The sequence below is a fragment of the Aulonocara sp. 'chitande type north' Nkhata Bay genome, linkage group LG10 (genome assembly GCF_057382095.1).
Source record: "Aulonocara sp. 'chitande type north' Nkhata Bay isolate Kocher_YH1m ecotype deep benthic linkage group LG10, A_spYH_male_GT1.1, whole genome shotgun sequence".
NCBI classification, from domain to species: Eukaryota; Metazoa; Chordata; class Actinopteri; order Cichliformes; family Cichlidae; genus Aulonocara; species Aulonocara sp. 'chitande type north' Nkhata Bay.
Genome location: NC_141353.1, coordinates 27,457,334 through 27,479,652, shown reverse-complemented (window position 1 = coordinate 27,479,652; position 22,319 = coordinate 27,457,334). Strand labels below are relative to the sequence as shown.

General features: G+C 41.1%; 1 protein-coding gene across 4 annotated transcripts in view; it reads right to left on the bottom strand.

Moving 5' to 3' along the window:
- Positions 1–12,899: 12,899 nt before the first annotated feature.
- Positions 12,900–22,319, bottom strand: part of ppm1e (protein phosphatase, Mg2+/Mn2+ dependent, 1E) — a 62,605-nt gene continuing 53,185 nt past the window's right edge. For 3 of the 4 annotated variants that reach the window (XM_086309367.1, XM_086309369.1, XM_086309368.1), the window contains exon 8: positions 12,900–21,572. In XM_086309367.1, coding sequence (XP_086165493.1) covers positions 20,644–21,572 — 929 coding nt within the window. In that variant the 3' untranslated portion in view covers positions 12,900–20,643. The remainder of the gene's footprint in view (positions 21,573–22,319) is intronic. The other variant, XR_015131307.1, reaches the window with a different exon arrangement.

Genomic DNA, 22,319 nt, shown 5'->3' with positions numbered 1-22,319 from the left:
CTGTGCTGTTCATGCTGAGTTCAGTCTTCCTGCCCTTCAGGCCCAGCACCTTCTCCTCTTCCTTCACCCACTCGGCTCTCTTTATCCACCGCTCAAACGCTTCGTTTCAGACACACAGTTTTTTTTTTTTTGGTCTTTTTCTTGAGGTGAACCATTAGCTTTCCTTGTAAGTCATGTAAATGTCTTCGCTCTTAATAACAGCCGCGTCAGACTTTATTTGACATTTGAAAAGGCTAAACGATCAACTGAGTAACGTGGTTTATGAAGCTGCCGCTGCAGTCTGTGGGCTGAAACTTCATAGCACACCGCAGCCTCCGCGGTGACCCTCAGACTCTCAGGCAGGTGTTTTCAGTTCAACATCTGCATAAACACCAGTGACTGCAGGGCAACGGGCCTCTGCCCGCAGAGACTGACACACATACAGCACACCTGGCAGCTCATCAGTTATTATTAATTTAAAGGAGCAGTCTGAGTTTGGGTCTTCTCTTGATTCTGTAAAAATCTTTGTTAGCTTTACTGGACTCTATCCACACCTGCTCCTCTCCACTCCCACAGATTCAAACACCACTAAAACAACTGCCTTTTTTTTAAAAATTTATTTATTTTTATTCCATGTTTTAAGTCTGCAGTGAGTGAGCGAGCATTGAAAAGCTGAAACTGAGGCAGTAGCTCTGTTTAAATTATTAGTAACACCTCTGTGTTCCTGATGTGGTGTGTCAGCACATCTGCTCTGGAGAGTTTCTGTATGTGGGCTGTACTCGGGCACAAAAGTGCAAAATTCAAAGGGCTAGTACACCCAAATTAAAAAGCTTACGTAGTGTTATCTATTAGTGAGATTGCTGTTCTTACATGGACACGATGGAGGGGCACGCAGGGCATTTACTTAGTACTCTCTCGATTAATCCTACGGATCATTTTCTCAGGATTTCATTTGGCTTATTTAATGGTTCCAAAGAGTGAAAAATGACTGTCGCAGAAAAAAACGATCGGCTAATCAGAAAGTTTGCCCGTTAATTTCCTCTTTATCTAGATTTACTGAATAATTGCTGCACCTCTAGGTGAGTGCTAATTAGTTTGGGGAGCTCTGAAAAATGACTTTCCTTCTAGACCCTCTTACCATTGATAATTTAATTGGAAATATGTGGGGACCTTCTAATGAAAACTTCCCAGGATGGAAGGTTTTTGGTTTTTGTTTTTTTTTTGGGTGGGGGAGTAAACTAAACAAAAATAATCTGCATAGAATGAAAGTGTGTTTCTAATTTTGGGTGAACTGACCCTTTAAAGTCGAGGCACATTTAGTTTTCTGAGGAGTTGACAGCAGAGCTTAATAAGAATCGCTGTAATTATGTAACGTGTGCTCTGCTGCCCTGCTGGCTTTTCTTGATGGATTAATTATTTCTCACCTCACTTCTCTGAACAAACAGAGCGAACACGAGTGAAACGCTGTTGCTGCACTTCACTGGGAGAAAACATGTCGAGCACTCTGTCAGACCTTTCTCCTTCACCCCTCAGCTGTAACTCATTTTAAAAGCCACTTATTCTTCCCATAATCGGGAGTTTGTGTTGTAAATATGTTGGAGTATGTTCTTTTGAGGCTGTGCCTGAATGCACATGGCTTTAACAGCTGGACTGAAAGAAGATGGACTTCTTGTGCGCACCAAGTCTTTACACTAATAATTGAAAAAGTCCATTGCAGCTCATCTTGTAAATTCTGCTTTTTCGTCTGTTCCACTGTTGCGCACTTTCACATACATGACCGAAACATGGAAAAGCTCATATTCTTCACATGTTGTTTTGTCAAAAGCTGCTTTTGTTTTACATTTCCAGAAGTTGCAGTCTATAATTTTATGTGTATATTTTCTTTTTGTTGTGAGTGTAATAAATAAAATGTTTTATGATACTGAGAAAGAGCACGGTTGCTTATTTGTGTACCCCACAGCTCACTTATGCTCGTAAAGCTCTTGGAGCCGTAGCCGAAACCCAACAGGAAGTTCACCATTTTGAATTTAAGACTCAATTTTGGCCCTGTTTCTTATGCTATTTTAGGATGTTATGTTCCAACCAACTACTAGGGATTCAATTTGATCAATTTTGTTTCTCAATCTCATCCAAAGACCTTGGTGATGCTAAGCTTGGTGAAGCGTTTGCAGCTTCGTTAACGGGCGTGTCTGTGGCGGCTTGGAGAATGCCATTTATCCGCCATAGCGTTGGAAGTTATCAGAACTCACGTCTTTGAGTTTGGCATGGTTGATAAACCTCCAGGGCTGAGACATCTACATGCTGAAAGGACATCGCCACCATAGCTCCGCCCAGTGCCTACAGACTAAAGCCTTTTGTGATTTAAAAATTCTGATACATGTGACCTTTTCATCATGGGTTTACATTCTAACAGGACTAAAAGACTTGGAACAACAAAAAAATCCAGTGGCACTGAAGCGACTCATAAAATGATGGCAAGAGGAAGAATTAGTGCAAATTACCAAAAATGAGATGTGCAAAAATTAGGCTTGAAACAGGCGTAATACACTGTCAACCCAAGACTACAGAGGTCCTGAGTTTGAATTCAGAGCCCTTGTATGTGCAGCTTGTATTTCATCCTTTTACTTAATTATGTTTAATTCTCCTGTCACTGTAATTGTAATTGTAAAAAAAAAAAAAACAAAAACGAGAGGGTTTATGGATGTTGTTTAGAACAGCATGCACATGGTGGGTTTGAGAGAAGGGGCATGCTCCTTATTCGTTGTAGTCAACCTGGAAGTGAGCAGTGGAAAGAAGATCAGATGGATTCAAAGCAGGACTGAGAATGACTGAAAATACAAGAAAGATTCAAAGAGACCTCAAACTGATGCAAATCAGCTAAACAAAGACAAAAATGTGCATCAGAAAGACACAAAATGTAGAAGTCTGGATCTCAGGAGGGAAGCGGTGTCGATTTGGAGCATCAAATAGCAGCTTTCACTGAATTGAAAGACCTGAGCCCCTGATATTAGATGCTCAGTGTATTGAAATGAATCAGTAATCATATTTATTACACTCTGGTACGGGTTAATACTGCAGAGCATCTTTAAATGTCACGTGTAAAACACATTATTTACACAGTATTCGCGCGCTGGTTCCCATACTCGAACCCGGTTCTTTTCCTGTTTCCATACTGGAATAAGGAACAGAAACATTGACGCGTTCTCCCTTTTACCTCTGATTCTCATTTTCCTTGGAGCCTGAACTGCTGGAATGGAGAGAATAAAGCCAGATTATGATAGGGGTGAAGTGATGAGTCTTTTTATAGAAAGAATGTGGAGGACTGCTCACTTTTGTAAAGCTGTTTATGTAATAGCAGACAGCACCGTTCCACATGAAAGCCCTGTTACGGCATCACATCTCCGCACACCGTGGCTTCACTTCGCCATACGTGAAAACTCTTTGTGCAGGTTTCCTCTTATTCTCTGCTGCAAATGAACAAAAAAAAATGTCAGACCTTCTGTGGATGGATTTTATATCCCTCGGGCCATGTTTGACCAGACCACATTAGTGACTTCACCTTCTTTGCCTTTACACAGATGGCTGCTTTTTAATTTTAGGCCATAAGAAAACAAAAGAGGGACCATCTGTGGGGTCACCCACGGGAGTCAAAAGGGATGACTGAGCCCTCGGGTCCGGCTTTACTGCTCAGTCAGTAACCGGAGCTAGAAAATCCTCGTCATCTGTAGCTCAGGAGGCCAAAAGGTGTGAGACGATTAATCGGAGTGGAAAGGAAAAATAAATCAACCTTCGCTTTTTGTGAATGTGACCTGCTTCAGCCTGAAAAGGTTAATTAAACCAATCCAAACCTTTTTGCCTCAGACCTGTGACAAGTAGCGAAAGCAGTCGTGGAGGGCAACTACATATTTATTAACTCAAAGCCTTTTGCTTCTCAAGTTAATGCAATATAAGAAACTTTCTGCTTCTTCCTCACTGCATAAGAAAGGCAAATGCTCAATTCTCACATTTCTCACACAGCTTTAGTTATTTTTAATATTTCAACACTGACTGACCCTATGAGATCTAACCCTAACTGGAGCACTCAGCTTTAAACATAAGTATTAGACCTAGCCTAAAACTCACTGAAAATCTAGAGAAGCTCCACTTCACCTTCAGGTTATTTACACTGTTAAAAAAACAACAAAACAAAACTAAATCCTTAAAAATAAATTCAGAAAATTAAGTCATTTTGTCCTGATTTCCAGGACTTAGTAGAATTTCCCCAAACTAAAAAGGGTCAGGTATTAGGGGTTAGGGTTAAGACAACAGAGGTTGTTTTTGTGAAGATTAAATCAATACTGGCTAGTTATGACTCTTTGCCATCTTTTACAGTCCTGACTTGTTTTACATTAAGAAATTCCCCTGAAGCTAAAACTCCCTGTTTTAAACAGAAAAGAAAGAAACAAAGTCAAAATTCAGTATTTTATTAGCACTGAGCCCTCTCATTTGTTTGGTTATTATCACTTAGATATTAGTATTAATAATTACAAAGTAAATTAATTCTTTTACTGTTGATATTTAATTAAATGTAGCTGATGAGTCACCTTTTCAGGGCTTCAAATGAAGAACTTTCAATAGCTTTGTGGTGTTTTGTTGGCCTGGTTTATACATGGTGGTGTTGCTTCAGTAGAGGACCTTAGTCCTCCTCACCACTGCTTAAGTCACTTGTATGTAGGGGACTGAAAAGTGTCAGTTTTTTCCTTTTGAAATGTAGTGAAACAGAAGTGTAGTGATCGTCTGGCTCTCAACCACGATACAATACAATAAAAACTAACTAGACTTTTGAAATAAACAAACTGATTGAAGGTACACTGCTCAAATAATTAAGGGACTACTTGGTCATCACAGTGTAACACAGAGCCAGTTAAACTTCAGGGATATTTATCTGCCCAATCAGGAATCAGAAACCGCTGTGAACCTGTCTCAGCTGAGCAAACCCAAGGCGGTGCCACAGACCAATTCTCTCTTCTTATTCCTCCCTGGTCTCCTTGTCACTGCTGGTACCAGCGGCATGATACCTGCAGCCCATTCGGGTTGCGATGGCAGATCCATCCAGGTTTGCTTTTTCTCTCATATCACTCTCAAGAGTGTGGAGGTGATACCAGGAGATGGGTTAGACAGGGGCCATAAAAGGGCAACAACCTAGCAGCAGGAGGAACAGGAAGAGCACTGCCAGAGTTCCTGAAAATGACCTCCAGATGTCTGCTCATGTGCATGTTTCTGGCCAGAGATGGATTCCATGAGGATGACACGAGGACCCAGCGTCCCGCAGTGGGACCTACACCTCAATGCTACCATTCGTGCACCTGTTGGCATTTTGATTTCCCTGACAGTTTACTGACTCGTGTTACTTTATGACCAAGCAGTGTATATTATGCACAAAACTAAAGTATAGTAAATCCAACAGAGATGGAATGTTTTTTAGTCTTTAATGTTTTTTTGTGGTCATTTTGATTAATATGTTTATTGCAAATTGGATGTTTACATGAATGTGAGTCAGGCGTCATCAAACATATTATAATAAAGAAACAAGTAAAAGTAATACAGAAATAATTATATCAAACTCAATCAGGAAACTGAAATAAAAAATGAAATTAGAATTAAACTAATAAAAGATACAAAACTAACTAACGGGGTTTATAGTTGTGTGATGGCTGCACTTACAGCCACACAGTGGTAATATCACCATGTTAGTGTAGAGGCTTATAAGTAACATTGCATTCACATTTCTTTCTTTAAATATAGGAATTTATTGACAGGACAATAAATAACTGGTTTTGGTTAAGATAAGATAAGATAGAACTTTATTAATCCCTCGGGTGGGTTCCTCTGGGAAATTCGACTTTTTTGGAGGTAATTCACATATCCACATAGACTGCATTCTAAAATAAGTGCGCACATTTTAGTTTACACTGTTATGTATGATTAATCTTTTGTTTTCTGAGTTACCTTAGTTGCAGCTGTTCCAGTCCCTTGATTAAGGAGCCAAGAGGTGGAAAAGGAGCGGAGCGAGGTTTAAAGGAAGGCTACAAATTGGTTCACGCCATAACTCAGGACCATGGGGGGGGGGGAATTGGAGTTCATTATGTTTGGTTTAGTTAGGTTTTGTGTGTTTTACCCCTTCTCCTGTTTTTGTGGGCTGATCAGCCACTATTTAAGTTTCCCCTTTGTCTCGTTAAGTCAGGTCAGTTTGAATTATCAGTTGTGTTGTCAACTTTGAGTAGAGTTTTGTTAGTTTGACCTCTTTTATGGGCCCAAGATTTTGATTCTTTTTGCATGAGTTAACCAATTATGTTTTTTGGGTTAAATAAAAAAATAATTTTTTGGACTTTAACCTGTGCCTAAGTTTCCTTCACTGCTCGGTCCATCACAAGTGGTGTCAGGAGTGGGATCAGCAGTTGAAGGCACAGGATTTTTTTTCTTCTCTTTTTTCCCCTCTTCACTCATCAAGCCATGCACAGAATGGGAAGGAGTGGCAGAGGAGCAAAAGGAGATTGTCAAAACCAGCCAGTTGGAGTGGTAGAGCAAGTAGAAGGAGGAGAGGAAAATGGAGCCTCTGGAGGGGTGGATAGTACTGAGAGCCAAGGTAAGGAGCTGACAATGTCAGAACTGATTTCCATGCTTCGTTCTCATATGGGTCAGCAGGAGGCCCAGGAAGCAGGAAGCTTTAGAGCACTGCAACATCAGTTTCAGCTGTTGCAGGTAGAAGTGCAAGCTCGTACCTCCCCGGTCCCTGAGCCTCAAATGGAGGAACCTGAACAACCAGAGGTAGAGTCCTTTGAAGAGGAGGATCCTCCCTGTGCTGGCTCCAGTAATGAGCAAATACATCCTCAGTCAGGTCAGTCTCGCTTTTATGAACCCAGGCTGGAAAAATTGACAGAGGATGATATTGAACATTTTTTTAACAACATTTGAACGCATGGCTGTAGTTTGCCGGTGGCAAAAAATGGACTGGGTTTTTCATCTGATTCCTTTACTCACTGGCAAAGCAAGAGGTGCGTATGTTCATATGGATATGGATGACTCTCTAGACTATGACAAAGTTAAAGCAGCTATCCTTCAAAAATATGACATTAATCCTGAGACATATAGACTGAGATTCCGTTCACTGGAGGTAAAACCTGATGAGAATCCAAAAGAACTATATGCAAGATTGAAAGAGTTATATGAGAAGTGGGTGAAGCCAAAAGGAAAAACGGTGCATGAGGTTAGTGAAATATTAATTTTAGAACAATACTTGAGAATGCTGTCTCCTGAGTTACAGATATGGATTAAAGAACGCAATCCAAACTCTGCTGCGGCGGCTGCAGAGCTGGCTGATGTGTTTGTGGCAGCACGGAGAAAAGGACAGCCATGGAGCCACACAGCATGGAAAATGAGAGGTGGTTCAAAATCTGTCCCTCACTACCAGAAAGCAGGGGTGAGTAAACCTCCAAAGAGCCAGTCTGTCAATATGCCGTCAAGACCTCCACCCAAGACTGTGATTTGTTATTTGTGTGGGATGGAGGGCCACACAAAACCTATGTGCCCAAAGAATTCTACAAAAATAACTCAGATGTGTTTTGTGCCCCGACAAAGTGTGGAGCCTAAAGTGGAGTTTGAGAATGGTTTCAAAATGACCTTAGTTGAGGTTGATGGGAAACCATTAAAGGCCCTTGTTGACTCAGGAAGTACTCAGACTCTTGTGCACCGAGACTTTGTACCCGCAAATAAAGTTAATGTGGAGACAATCCCTGTTCGCTGCATTCATGGAGATGAGAGATCATATCCAACAGCAGATCTGTACATCAAGGTACAAGGACAAACGTATATTCTAAATATTGGTGTTGCAGAGAATCTGCCATTTCCAGTAGTGCTGGGTTGAGATCTGCCTGTGTTGTTTGACTTGCTGAATCCTAGTCATACATGCAATGTTGCAGTAACAAGAGCTCAAGCTAAGAAGAAAGAGGAGTCCCTACACCCACTCCGTGCCTTGCCCTTCTATGATGCGGACATAGAGACTGCACCCGGGAAGTCTCGTAAGTCATGTGGACAGAGAAGGCAAGAGAAGTTTCTACATACTGCTGTTCGAGAAGCTCTTAGCACAGAGCCTGAGTTACCTTTGGGTTTCAAAATCCCTGTTAATATTATTGAAATGCAACATGACGATCCCACTCCTGACACCACTTGTGATGGACCGAGCAGTGAAGGAAACTTAGGCACAGGTTAAAGTCCAAAAAATGATTTTTTTTATTTAACCCAAAAAACATAATTGGTTAACTCATGCAAAAAGAATCAAAATCTTGGGCCCATAAAAGAGGTCAAACTAACAAAACTCTACTCAAAGTTGACAACACAACTGATAATTCAAACTGACCTGACTTAACGAGACAAAGGGGAAACTTAAATAGTGGCTGATCAGCCCACAAAAACAGGAGAAGGGGTAAAACACACAAAACCTAACTAAACCAAACATAATGAACTCCAATTCCCAAGTTGTCAGCTGGTGACTGTGTGGAGGTGATTTGAGTACAGTGAACTCACTGTCATGTTCCAGAAACCAGCTTGAGATTATTTGAACTTTGTGGCATGGTGTGTTTTCCTGCTGGAAGCAGCCATCAGAAGATACAGATGGACACACTGCTGCCATAAATGGTTGGATGTGGTCAGCAACAATACAACGAGTTGTATGTAGTGGCTAAATGATGCTTAGTTGGAGACCAAAGCCAAAACCATTGATACAAAGCAGGATGGATCCATACAGTCATAGTGCTAATGCCAAACCTTCCCATCCAAATGTTGCATCAGAAATTGAGGAACCATTTTTTTCACTCTTCCATTTTCCAATGTTGAGTCAAATTTTACCATTGCGTTCTTGTTCCCATAAGTGGAACCCAGTGTGATCTTCTGCTGCCCAATGCTTCTGCGTCAAGGTTCAATTGTGTGGTGTGCTCAGAGATGCTCTTCCGCAGCTCGAGGCAGTCGGCCATTCTCCTGTGACCTCTGATTTTCAGATTATACATTTGCATTAACAACCAGTTAAATTAGTTGTACCTAAAAAGTGTACAGTGAGTATATTTTATTGAAGGTTACAAATGATCTTCTTATGGCCTCTGACAGTGGACTCATCTCTGTGCTTGTCCTGCTAGACCTCAGTGCAGCGTTCAATACCGTTGACCATAATATCCTATTAAAGCGATTAGAACATGCTGTAGGTATTACAGGTACTGCGCTGCAGTGGTTTGTATCATATCTAATAGACACCAATTTGTACATGTAAATGGAGAGTCCTCTTCACACACTAAGGTCAGTTATGGTGTTCCACAGGGTTCGGTGCTAGGGCCATTTCTATTTACATTATACATCCTTCCCCTAGGCAGTATCATTAGAAGACATAGCATACATTTTCACTGCTATGCAGATGACACCCAGCTCTATCGGTCCATGAAGCCAGATAACACACACCATTTAGTTAAACTGCAGGAATGTCTTAAAGACATGAAGACCTGGATGGCCGCTAACTTTCTGCTTCTTAATTCAGATAAAACTGAAGTTATTGTACTCGGCCCTGAAAAGCTTAGAAATATGGTATCTAACCAGATTCTTACTCTGGATGGCATTACCTTGGCCTCCAGTAACACTGTGAGGAACCTTGGAGTTGTTTTTGACCAGGACATGTCCTTCAACGCACATATTAAACAAATACAGTGGGGCAAAAAACCATTTAGTCAGCCACCGATTGTGCAAGTTCCCCCACCTAAAATGATGACAGAGGTCAGTAATTTGCACCAGAGGTACACTTCAACTGTGAGAGACAGAATGTGAAAAAAAAAATCCATGAATCCACATGGTAGGATTTGTAAAGAATTTATTCGTAAATCAGGGTGGAAAATAAGTATTTGGTCAATAACAAAAATACAACTCAATACTTTGTAACATAACCTTTGTTGGCAATAACAGAGGTCAAACGTTTACTATAGGTCTTTACCAGGTTTGCACACACAGTAGCTGGTATTTTGGCCCATTCCTCCATGCAGATCTTCTCGAGAGCAGTGATGTTTTGGGGCTGTCGCCGAGCAACACGGACTTTCAACTCCCGCCACAGATTTTCTATGGGGTTGAGGTCTGGAGACTGGCTAGGCCACTCCAGGACTTTCAAATGCTTCTTACGGAGCCACTCCTTTGTTGCCCGGGCGGTGTGTTTTGGATCATTGTCATGTTGGAAGACCCAGCCTCGTTTCATCTTCAAAGTTCTCACTGATGGAAGGAGGTTTTGGCTCAAAATCTCACGATACATGGCCCCATTCATTCTGTCCTTAACACGGATCAGTCGTCCTGTCCCCTTGGCAGAAAAACAGCCCCATAGCATGATGTTTCCACCCCCATGCTTCACAGTAGGTATGGTGTTCTTGGGATGCAACTCAGTATTCTTCTTCCTCCAAACACGACGAGTTGAGTTTATACCAAAAAGTTCTACTTTGGTTTCATCTGACCACATGACATTCTCCCAATCCTCTGCTGTATCATCCATGTGCTCTCTGGCAAACTTCAGACGGGCCTGGACATGCACTGGCTTCAGCAGCGGAACACGTCTGGCACTGCGGGATTTGATTCCCTGCCGTTGTAGTGTGTTACTGATGGTGACCTTTGTTACTTTGGTCCCAGCTCTCTGCAGGTCATTCACCAGGTCCCCCCGTGTGGTTCTGGGATCTTTGCTCACCGTTCTCATGATCATTTTGACCCCACGGGATGAGATCTTGCGTGGAGCCCCAGATCGAGGGAGATTATCAGTGGTCTTGTATGTCTTCCATTTTCTGATGATTGCTCCCACAGTTGATTTTTTCACACCAAGCTGCTTGCCTATTGTAGATTCACTCTTCCCAGTCTGGTGCAGGTCTACAATACTTTTCCTGGTGTCCTTCGAAAGCTCTTTGGTCTTGGCCATGGCGGAGTTTGGAGTCTGACTGTTTGAGGCTGTGGACAGGTGTCTTTTATACAGATGATGAGTTCAAACAGGTGCCATTCATACAGGTAACGAGTGGGGGACAGAAAAGCTTCTTACAGAAGACGTTACAGGTCTGTGAGAGCCAGAGATTTTCCTTGTTTGAGGTGACCAAATACTTATTTTCCACCCTGATTTACGGATAAATTCTTTACAAATCCTACCATGTGAATTCATGGATTTTTTTTTTTTTTTTTTTTTTTTTTTTTTTTTTTTTCCACATTCTGTCTCTCACAGTTGAAGTGTACCTCTGGTGCAAATTACTGACCTCTGTCATCATTTTAAGTGGGGGAACTTGCACAATCGGTGGCTGACTAAATACTTTTTTGCCCCACTGTATGTAAGACTGCTTTCTTCCATTTGCACAACATCTCTAAAGTTAGAAATATCCTGACAACGCTGAAATCAAGTTCATGCATTTATTACTTCCAGGCTGGACTACTGTAATTCATTATTATCAGGATGTCCAAAAAACTCGCTGAAAAGCCTTCAGCTAATCCAAAATGCTGCAGCAAGAGTCCTGACAGGGACTAGAAAGAGAGAGCAGATTTCTCCTGTTTTGGCTTCCCTTCATTGGCTTCCTGTTAAATCCAGAATTGAATTTAAAATCTTGCTCCTCACATACAAGGTCTTAAATAATCAGGCCCCATCTTATCTTAATGACCTTGTAGTACCATATCACCCTATTAGAGCACTTCGCTCTCGCACTGCAGGCCTACTTGTTGTTCCTAGAGTATTTAAAAGTAGAATGAGAGGCAAAGCCTTCAGTTTTCAGGCCCCTCTTCTGTGGAACCAGCTTCCAGTTTGGATTCGGGAGACAGACACTATCTCTACTTTTAAGATTAGGCTTAAAACTTACCTCTTTGCTAAAGCATATAGTTAGGGCTGGACCAGCTGACCCTGAATCCTCTCTTTGTTATGCTGCAATAGACGTTGGCTGCTGGGGGATTCCCATGATGCATTGAGTTTTTCCTTTCCAGTCATCTTTATACTCACTATGTGTTAATAGACCTCTCTGCATTGAATCATATCTGTTATTAACCTCTGTCTCTCTTCCACAGCATGTCTTTTATCCTGTCTTCCTTCTCTCACCCCAACCAGTCACAGCAGATGGCCCCGCCCCTCCCTGAGCCTGGTTCTGCTGGAGGTTTCTTCCTGTTAAAAGGGAGTTTTTCCTTCCCACTGTCGCCAAAGTGCTTGCTCATAGGGGGTCATATGATTGTTGGGTTTTTCTCTGTATCTATGAAGCACCTTGAGGCGACTTTTGTTGTGATTTGGCGCTTTATAAATAAAAATTGAATTGAATTATGTGAATAAGAAGCTGCGCATGAATTAAACTTTATTTTGTGCCGTTCTCATTTATTTAATCTTTGTTAAAATCTTTAAACCCAGAAATGTTTTGATTCAAGGTTGTTTATAGGGCAACTTATAGGTTATTGTGATACTCTAGTTCTGGTTAATTATCATAGGTGTCTTGTAAGCCCATTTGGGATGGGTATAATGTTTTAAGCATCATATAATAATAAAATTTGATCAGTTAGTGAATCTATAAACCTGTTATGTGTCTAATTACCAACGAAAGTATCTTCTATAGATGTATTTTTAAAACCAACCTGGTGTTTTTTCTGGTGGGCCAAACCAGACAAAATGTGAAAAAATGAAGGCAAAGAAAAAATTATATAATAATTACTTAAATAGCAATATTTTGTAGGTAGTTGATAATTTTACTTGCCAAATGTTAACATTTATTCCCAAAAACATGCCTGCAGACGGTCCTATTGATGCAAATGCTTCACAGCTATTAGATTCAATAAATTAAATGAGAACGCATCAGCCGACAGTCTTTTATGCGATGTCAGACAGTCACAGTTAAAGAAAAAGCATCAGCCAGAGACTTGGTCTAATCTTTATATACATAATTAGTCACCAGTTACAATACACATATTTATATACTACAGGAACACAGATAATACAGGTACTCAGTGTGTGTTTTACATTTTTTTTATTATTATTATAATTTTTTCTTTACCTAACCTGCATGTTGAAGAAGTGCCAATCATGGGGTTTGTCTTCAAGCCTGGAGGACAAGAAGGGGAGAGGCTCTCACTCTCAGCCCTACTCCCAACTCACCACATATCCACTGGTCTACATTTGAGCAGTGCATAGGTCTCAGAAGTCCGGACTCCTTTTCTAACGCACACAGATGGCTTATACAAGTTTAAACATCCTGCCTCTTTTATCCCAGCTCCTTTTTTTTTGTTTTTATAGAAGAAAGCTTCACATTCATTCTTCTATCTAATGCTAAAGCTGATCTGAGACATATTAGGACTCATCTGCAGATAAAATGAATGGGAAACGGACTTCATGGACTCGCCCATTATGCCCTTTCAAGTATGGCTTAACACAACTGTATTTTGTTGCATCCTTCAGCAGAAGACAAACCCACAGAGAGCCTTTAATGCAATGTCATTATTGCTTACAGAGTAAAAGAAAAAGCTTTTGTGTACATAGACACAGTGCAGATTCACAGAGGGCCCTATAGTTGGACGGTGATCATGGGAGAGCAGAGCCGAACCTCTGCTTGCTTTCATCATGAGAGCGGGGACACGTCCGACTCGGAGGAACTTATTAAGAGCAAGCAGAGTGTGAGCGGGTCGGGAGTGTAGGGTTTCTCGATCTAAGGTGGAGGATTTACCACAGGGAATGATGGCAAATGCTTTCTTTGCTTATACAGTGACAACTTCTGTGGTTTTTCAGTATGATGGGTAACACTGTATTCACATGAATGCAGCCAGCGGGGATTCCTGGTCACTGAGAGCTGTCACGGTTTGAAAAACTGAACAACAGGACACCGAAAACTACAACTGCACTGCAAAGCTGGAGTGGGCACAAGTAAAACGAGCTTCAGAGTGTCAGTGTGCACACAGCAGTTTCCTATAGCAGAGCAGAACTGCCACCAAATATCAAAACCTCTTAACATCAAAGGAGATCTCGTTCTAATGAAAAACCATCAAACTTAATGTAATACAATTTTATGTTGGAGTAGATGGTGCAGACTGTGTGTTTGCTGGATATTTAGTGTTTCTCTGCTTGAACAGATATGGGTTCAGGATCTAAAATAATGCATCTGAAATGTATTCAGGCTGTGAGCGGCTCACTCAAGAGACAGATATGTCACCATAGTCCAATATTTCAACCCTAAACCAAAGTAAAACTGTATTAAACTAAGCATTAGAGAAATGAATGTAAATAAAATGAAATTTTCGAGTCTCTCCTAGGAGTTATTAATTGAGAATTAATAACTCCTAGGAGAGTTATTAATAACTCCTAGGAGAGTTATTAATAACTCCTAGGAGAGTTATTAATAACTCCTAGGAGAGTTATTAATAACTCCTAGGAGAGTTATTAATTCTTAATTGAGAATATCTGGACCATTTCTTTAATGCAAAAATCATTAAGTAGTGAATAATGGTGCGATTGTTCCTTTTTGTATGGTCTTGTACAGACCATTGCATCACTTCCATGCATTTGTATTTTGACTAACAACTGATCTCTGATAGTATTACTGCTATTTTTCCACAGTTTGTTCAGAAATTCATGCTTTCCAGAGGATGAACCCTAACAACTTTGGTGGACCCATGATTTCCCCTCTATCACTACCATCCATCTGTCCATCTTCCAGTTATCCAATTCAGTGTCACACAGTGGGACCGGAGCCAATCCCAGCCATCATGGTGAGAAGCAGGGTACACCCTGACAGGTAGTTTATTAACCTAACGTACATGTCTTTGTGACGGGAAGCTGAGGCACAGAGAAAACCCCAGCCGGCTCATGGGCTTGAACCCAGGACTGTCTCATTGTCCTCACTGCACCACTGCTCCACTGTGCTCCCCTGCAGTAAACAAAATATAATAGAAATGGACGCTGCCTTTTGGTGTTAGTGACATAATTTGGATCAGAGATGTTCGGCAATAATCTGGGAACCTGTCAATGCATTTGCAGGATTTTGGCTGGGAATTATAGGCGAGTCGCTTGTGGACGCACACCCATGCCTTTTTAGCTAACAGCTGGTGGATAGTCCAAGCTCCAGTTGCCAAGGTAACCCTGTAATGTATTTCCAACATTGTCATATGTCTATCATTATAACAAGACCCTGTCACCCAATGGCGGCTCTGCTTCCCCGGAGTTCGAGGCTTTGTGAAAGCTCTAATCTTTGAGCTAAAATGGTTGTGTTTGTAACGCAAACCTACTGATATGACTGGCATTTTTTAAGGCTGATACTAATAAAAAAAATCAAAGCTATTGCAGAAGATTAAGCCAATAATTTAATGTATGTTTTCATGACTTTTTCAAGTAGATATCTCACCAGCTGATGGACTAAAACCATTGATTTACAAGACAGAATTATTATATGTACACTCCTCCAGCACCCAATTAACTCACATTACTCATAATATACACACATCCATTCCTAAGTGATTTTTTTAGAATGACTTGATTTCCTTGGTTGCCTATCGTCTTCACGCTTCTGGAGACAAACACTGCAGATACAGTCCCACAAAATGCGATCCAGTGGCTGTAGTTTGTTGAGTGTCTGGACGGTACATTCCTCAAAAAACTATTCTTACCCTCACAAAAACAAAAACAAAGTAAACACCTCATGTTGACCCTCTTCACCAAGTCTGTCAGGACATTCTGGGACATGAGGTACATTCTGCTCATGCTCGTCACTATTCAGTCCACAGGATGGTTACAGGAGACAACAGCAACAGGGTTAGTGATGCTGGGTGTTTTGTCAGCCAGTGAAAGTGGATGAACTGTTTACAGATCCAGGTTATCACTAACATTTGGAAAGAGTGGAGGTACAGTGTTACAGGAAGAATTAATATGTCCACACAAAAGCGTAGCAGCCAGATTTTTAGCCTTTCCAAACCTCAAAACACAAGAAACAAAGGTAAGTAATCCCATGGTGAGCAGGCCTCTTGGACCAGTGCATGGACTCACAGGCTGGAGGGTTGGAGGAGGGGGTACAGGTGGCTTACATCTTCAAAATGGGCTTCTGTATGCTAGCATAGACAATGAAAAAATGGGTGTAGCTTCCAGGCCTGAAAACTGAAGCCAGCATGGAAGTGCCTTCAAGATACATTTTTTTAAAGGGCACCAGGAGGTGACTTCTCTGGCTGCAAAAGGACTTCTGGCCCTAGAGAAGCCTATGGAAAAATATAGCTCAGAGTTTCAGGTCATATCAAATAAACCGTCAGGTCCACTTTGTTAATTGTCAGAAAGGAGAATTATCCAGGGTATACTCACTGGCTAACAAGTTCTGATTGATCAGTTGTCGCATCGAGTTTCAAAACACTGAAAAAGTTCCGCCTAAGGCTTCGTAACGTCATGGTGGCTACATCCATCTTTTATATTGTCTGTGCACTTGCTCGTATTGTAACCTCATTAAATAGCTGCAATCTCGCTGGCTATTGTTTCGTTTGGTTACCCTTGATAATCTGGATTTGAAGTTGGACTTTAATAACAAATAAAGCATGGCGAATATGTAAAAAATATATAGGTGCGCCACCTTTTTTATATATCTGCTCAGCTGGATAACTAGTTTACTAGTATTAAAGCAGACTAAGAGACAGATGGCATTAAATTAATCCAGAGTATGTGGGAGAAACAGAAACAATGGTGGCTAATGGAGAACAAAAATCCCATTTTTGTGGCAAAAATCAACAAACGTTTTAAAGTTTTTTTTAAATCAGGGTTTACAGGTGATTTTTAATGTCTTAAGATAATTTAGATAATGATTCAACATAAATACCCACTTTACCCCCTTTAAAGTCTTTGCTGAGTGGTCTTAAAACACGGCCACTAAAAACATTAAAATCACCAAACACTGGTTAGCCCTGATGCGAGGCTTCTCTCATGTGGGCTAACATTAAAAGTCCAATATTAACAGCTGAATGTCAGATAGGATTTATACTGATTCCATGTGTTTTTTCCCCCAAGCTTTAAAGAGGGTTGCATCAAAATACCTTTTACTTTTAACGCTTTACAGGATTTTTGTTGGAGCTAATTAACTTTGCCCTCAGTACAAAAATAATTTTCTTTTGTGAAAAAGTTAGCATTCTCAGTAGCTGTAGAGGATGGTAAACTTCTTGTTTTTAGCTAGTTATGAGGGTATATTTGAGAACCTTTTACAAGGTTTTTGTTTCAAAATTGAATGACCCCATAAAAATACTAACCACAGCTGTTGTTTGAACTAAAGTTTGTTGGCCAGGAATCAATCAGATTAGTGCACGCTTCTGTATAAAGGTAAATATTTTTCAGAGTAAATTTTCAGTAATATTAGATTATAGCCATAGAGTATGGTGAAATACAAAAGGTAATATATTTAATGCAAAGTGAGATTATATTGGGTTTAAGTGTTATTAGTGTCATTAGAAAGGGATTAATGAGTCCAATATGAAAAAAACTGTCTTTGTAGTATTATCACATAAAGTCAGTCAGAGGATTATTGTTTGATGGCTACATGGTTGCTTGGTATTTATGATTATGAATTATTGTTTATAGGATCTGTACTGAGTGGATATTTGGGATAAGACATGAAAAAACAAACATAAATGTGAGGAATATCTATTCAGGCAAAGTGGTATAAAAACTGAAGATTTCTATGGCCTGATAAGATACCTGAAGTGAGCCTGTTGGACAGCACAGAGGGCCTGTCCATTGCAGAATCTAGATCAGATCCAATTATAAAGGCTCTGTGAAGCCATGGGAGTCAGCCACAGTGGATTTCTCTGACAGTGGCAGCTATTTGTCTATTCATGTGGTGTTGAAAGGAATTGGAAAAATTAGCTACCAACTGCAAAACATGCCCTGAAGTTACAACAACTCTGAATGTCTGCAAAAATGTTGCTACGAGACAAATGAAACAAAGTGTTTGGCTTATACTGAGAAATCTTTGATTAGTGGTGCAAATTCACATTTTCATACACATTTGTGATGAAAATTAATTTTGGAAATGTTTTCTTTATTAATTTGCCATAACTTTGGATAACAAGTCAGGTAAATCCATATTAATTCATTATAGCTATGAATATGTGTGTACTTTTTAAAGCACTTAGTAAGAAAATACAACATGTCTTCTTTGTAGCACTCATGTTGTTTTCACATTAAATGCTATAGGCTACATGAACAGCGGAAGTCGGAAGAACAATTTTCCCAACTGGGACCATCTAAGGAGGATGTGAATGCACAGTAGTAGCTGCACTATGTAATGTAGATGATATACTGTTATGCAGTGATTCTTTATTTACATTTTGATAGCTGTCTCTTAGGCTCCTAACTTTTGGGGACACTGGCTGGGTCGCTTTCTTCATGAGAAGTTGAAACCACTCCCACATCTGTACACTTAGTTAAACAAGAAGCCACTGCAAACCAGATGTCAATTAGCTTAGCTTAGCGTGAAGACTGGAAGCAGGTACCCTACAACAAAATCTGTTTGGGGCAGTGTAGCGGCAACGCCTCCTCCTGGTCTCTTACATTTGCTCGACATTTAAAAATGACACAATACTAACATAAAAGAGAAAGCCCAGTCAAAGCAGCATTATAAAACATTATAATGTACCTCACATGTATGACATCACCTCCACATTTTTCTATAATGTTACTATAACGTTGCAAAATAGTCTGGTTATTTTGCTACAAGAGAAGCATACAAACTTACCAAGTTCTTATGACAAAATGTAACAACGTGGAATTATGTAATATGTTTGTTGGGTAGTAACATAATAGTCTGCCGAAAGGTAGCAAAATATTAACGTTACAGTCTAGAAAAACTTGTATCAGACCCCACCTTATTAAAAATGTTTAGAAAATTTCCTGTTTCTCTGAATTAATAAATAATACAGCTGGAAAATATTGCATGGTCATCCTATCTTGATAGACATAGCGGTGATAGATATCGGTGTTATCCATAAGTAAGCATCAGTAAGCTGAGCCAATCAGCTGCTGGTAATAGCTTCATATTTATCAGACAGATGTGAGAGTGGTATCCATACTTTTATTTTGGCAAAATAAAAATGTTAATCTCTTTTGCTGTTAGAGCCTCGTGATATGACTGGGCTGAACGCACAAGCCAGACTTGTCTTTAATGGTGATAGGAAACAATGAGTGACTGGGTGTGCATAAAGGACATGGAACTCAGTAACTCAGTAATATGGAAGGTATGGAATACCTGTGGGAAAAATGCTTTTCTTCACTGGGTTTTCTGTAAAAAACAAAAACAACCAAAACTATGATGAAATTGTTTTTTTGTTTTTTTTTTAAAAACCCGCTCTAAAAACCCCATTATCTCAGGAGCATATCACCATCTGGACTACATGAAGAATTTATTCAGGTAAGTGACTGCTAATCTTTTATAATCCGGTGCTAAGTGCTTTTATCTGTAGACAAATGTGGCTGGATAATGGCTGGGTCATTGACTGAATTGGAGGGGGCAGAACAGTGTGTGCTTCCAGTCCGAGAAACCAGGAGCAACAATTGTTCCGGCCTCCGTTTACGAATGTTATTCATCTGCCACCGAGGGATTGTTGAGGAGACAGAGAGGCAGGCTGCGCTATTAGAGCTTAATTTAATGCTGGGTCGCTCGACATTCTCAGTAGCTTACTCAGAAGAAAAGATGATATGTGACACCTCGCCGTGCATTTATACCTGGGTATGACTGCACAGTGAGATGCAGAATTTAAAAAAAAAAAAAAAAAAAACAGTCTGTGGATGATTACACTTAAAAGCATGAAGTTCAGTTAGAGCTACGGAGATAGATTTGACTCCCCCCCGTCTGTCCACTTTGTGCGAATGAGCAAACCAGCAAAAGTAGTTTGGTGGTGGCTTATACATTTTATATATTGTAACAAGAGAGTAACAAGAAATGACGGTAAAGATGGCTAAAAGGGATCAGATCCCTGCAGTACATGATACTTTTGTCCACATACTTTTGACCAAGCCGAGCAATTTTTTCTTTATTTCATCCTCAGTTTTTCCTTCTTCAAGTACCAGATTTAATCTTTTCTGTGTTGCATCTTCTTTCTTTTTAAAATGGTCTCTTCAAAATAGTCTGTAGAGCGACCAAGCACATAAATTAATCTTAAATGTGTTCAGACTGAATATGTTTCTCATCAACAAAACTGCTTCTAAATGTTTCTGGTGTCCAGTTCTTTCTGTTATTTGCCTTTAAATCTTCACTTATATCCTCGTTAATGAAATACTCAGACGTAAACTTTATGTAAGGTGCCTACGGTAAGCTGTGTCCTTCAGTCTGAACACATCTTATTAACCTGCACTTCCAGCTCTGGCTTCATTTTGACTGGTCAGTGGTCCCAATGGAGAATGCAGTTATGAGCTTTACCTACAGCATTGAGGAGTGGGGCTTGTGTTAATGGGCCAGCTTACAATTGGAAACATTCAGCTTAGGACAGAGAGCACCACTCCTCTGACAGAGATTCAATAATCACATAACAACTGCAGGAGCTACAACTACCAACTATCAAAGAAAGACATGTTGACGTGTTGTTGAAGGCAAAGGTGGATGGGTGGACTGCGGGGCAGGAAGGAGGGTTGAAGGAGATGGTTTGGTCTGGGTCACCTCTTCAGATGGTGGCATCATGGGGCAGTTGAGGCACTGCCACTTCGGATTTCTGGTTGGAGTAGCGCTGCATGTGGGGCAGCAGGGGGCCAGATGGTAACAGGCCTAGCAGCTCCCTGGATCTGCTTGGCAACCTCCGCCCCCACCGGCGACTACCATAACCGAGCTTGCGGCTTCGCCTCACTGCCTGGCCTAACAGCATGGCTGTGTGGGGCCACAGTGGGTCCGTGAAGCTAGAGATGCTGGACTCCTGAAGAGGGACACAGGACCTGCGCCTCAGTGCGCGTTCTCGGAAGATGTGAGAGGCGGCAAAGAGGTCGGGGCTAAGGCCGAAAGAGCCGCAGGTCAGCGAGATGCGGCCCTCCAGCGATGGCCCCAGCAGGCTGAGGCTAGTTCTGTCCGTGAACGAGTCAGTTCGGTCTTCGTAGCCAAGGTCAGCGGGCGCTGAGCACTGCTGCAGGGGCCAGCCTCCACGGCTCTTCCCCCCATTGTCCGCATTGCTTCCTCCCTCTCCGCCATCACGCTCTACCCTGACCGCTTCATCTTCCTCCTCATGCTCCTCCTCTTCTTGCTCCTCCTCCTCCACCTCTGCTACCTCCTCCTTGTCCGCCACCTCTCCCTCCACCACACCCTCCTCCTCTTCCTCGGTGCTGGTGGGTGGTGGCGAGCGAGGGTCCCGCAAGAAGACCACTATGACAGTGATATTATCGCTAGAGCCCGCATCCCGGGCTGAGGCCACCAGCTTATGAGCTACCATGGTGGTGTCCCCAGCGTTCTCCTGGAGATGATCACTGACCACGCGCACCGCCTCATCTGGATTCACCGTGTCCCAGAAGCCATCGCAGGCCAGAATCAGGTAGTCTTCTGAACCATCCAATGGGAAGATGCCATGGTCTGCGTCGCCACAGATGTAGGGTTTGTGCTCAGAGTCACCTGTCAACACAGGTAACAGTTTAATCTGTGAGGATCTGCTCAGACTAAGGTAAAAACATCCAGGAACATCTCATGAATCAGGAAAAGGAATCTAGTAGGAAATTATCTAAAATAATAACATTATATTTATAATAACTGCTTTCTAATAGTGGGATTAGCATATGTACATGTGCTGCTTTAAATGTTGGGGTGGGGTTGGGGTGGGGTGGGGGTGTTAAAGTTCTCTGTACTCTTACATTTAACACCCTACCTTAAATCTAACTCTGTTTTAGGGTTAAATTGTAACTTTAACCCTAAAGGAAATCTTTAACTCTCATGTTAGTTCTTGAAGGGATGTGAAAAAAATAAGAGTGAACCGATACATTAGGGTTAGGTGCAACTTTTCCTTTCCCTCACTCTGCAGCTCTAAAACTAAGTCTGGTTCTCAAAAAGATAGCTGGATCAATTTTTCTGTAAGGAAGCTATTTTTGGCTGCTCCCTTATTCACAAAGGGTCACCACAAAAGGTAGCTCTGCATATTTGATTGGTCGATTTTTTTTACTTCCTGACTCAAAACCTCAAAGGGATTTGTCTGTATTCCTCGGTCTGAACCAGGGAGTCTTTTCCTTGCCAGGTAAACGTGTAAGCTGCTAAACTTGGATATGCTTTTACGGATGTGTTTTAATGTCATTTTATATTTGTTTTTTGTCTTTTCTGTAGCAAATGACTTCTGTCGTTCTTTTTGGATGAGCAGTTTTCAAGAAGGGT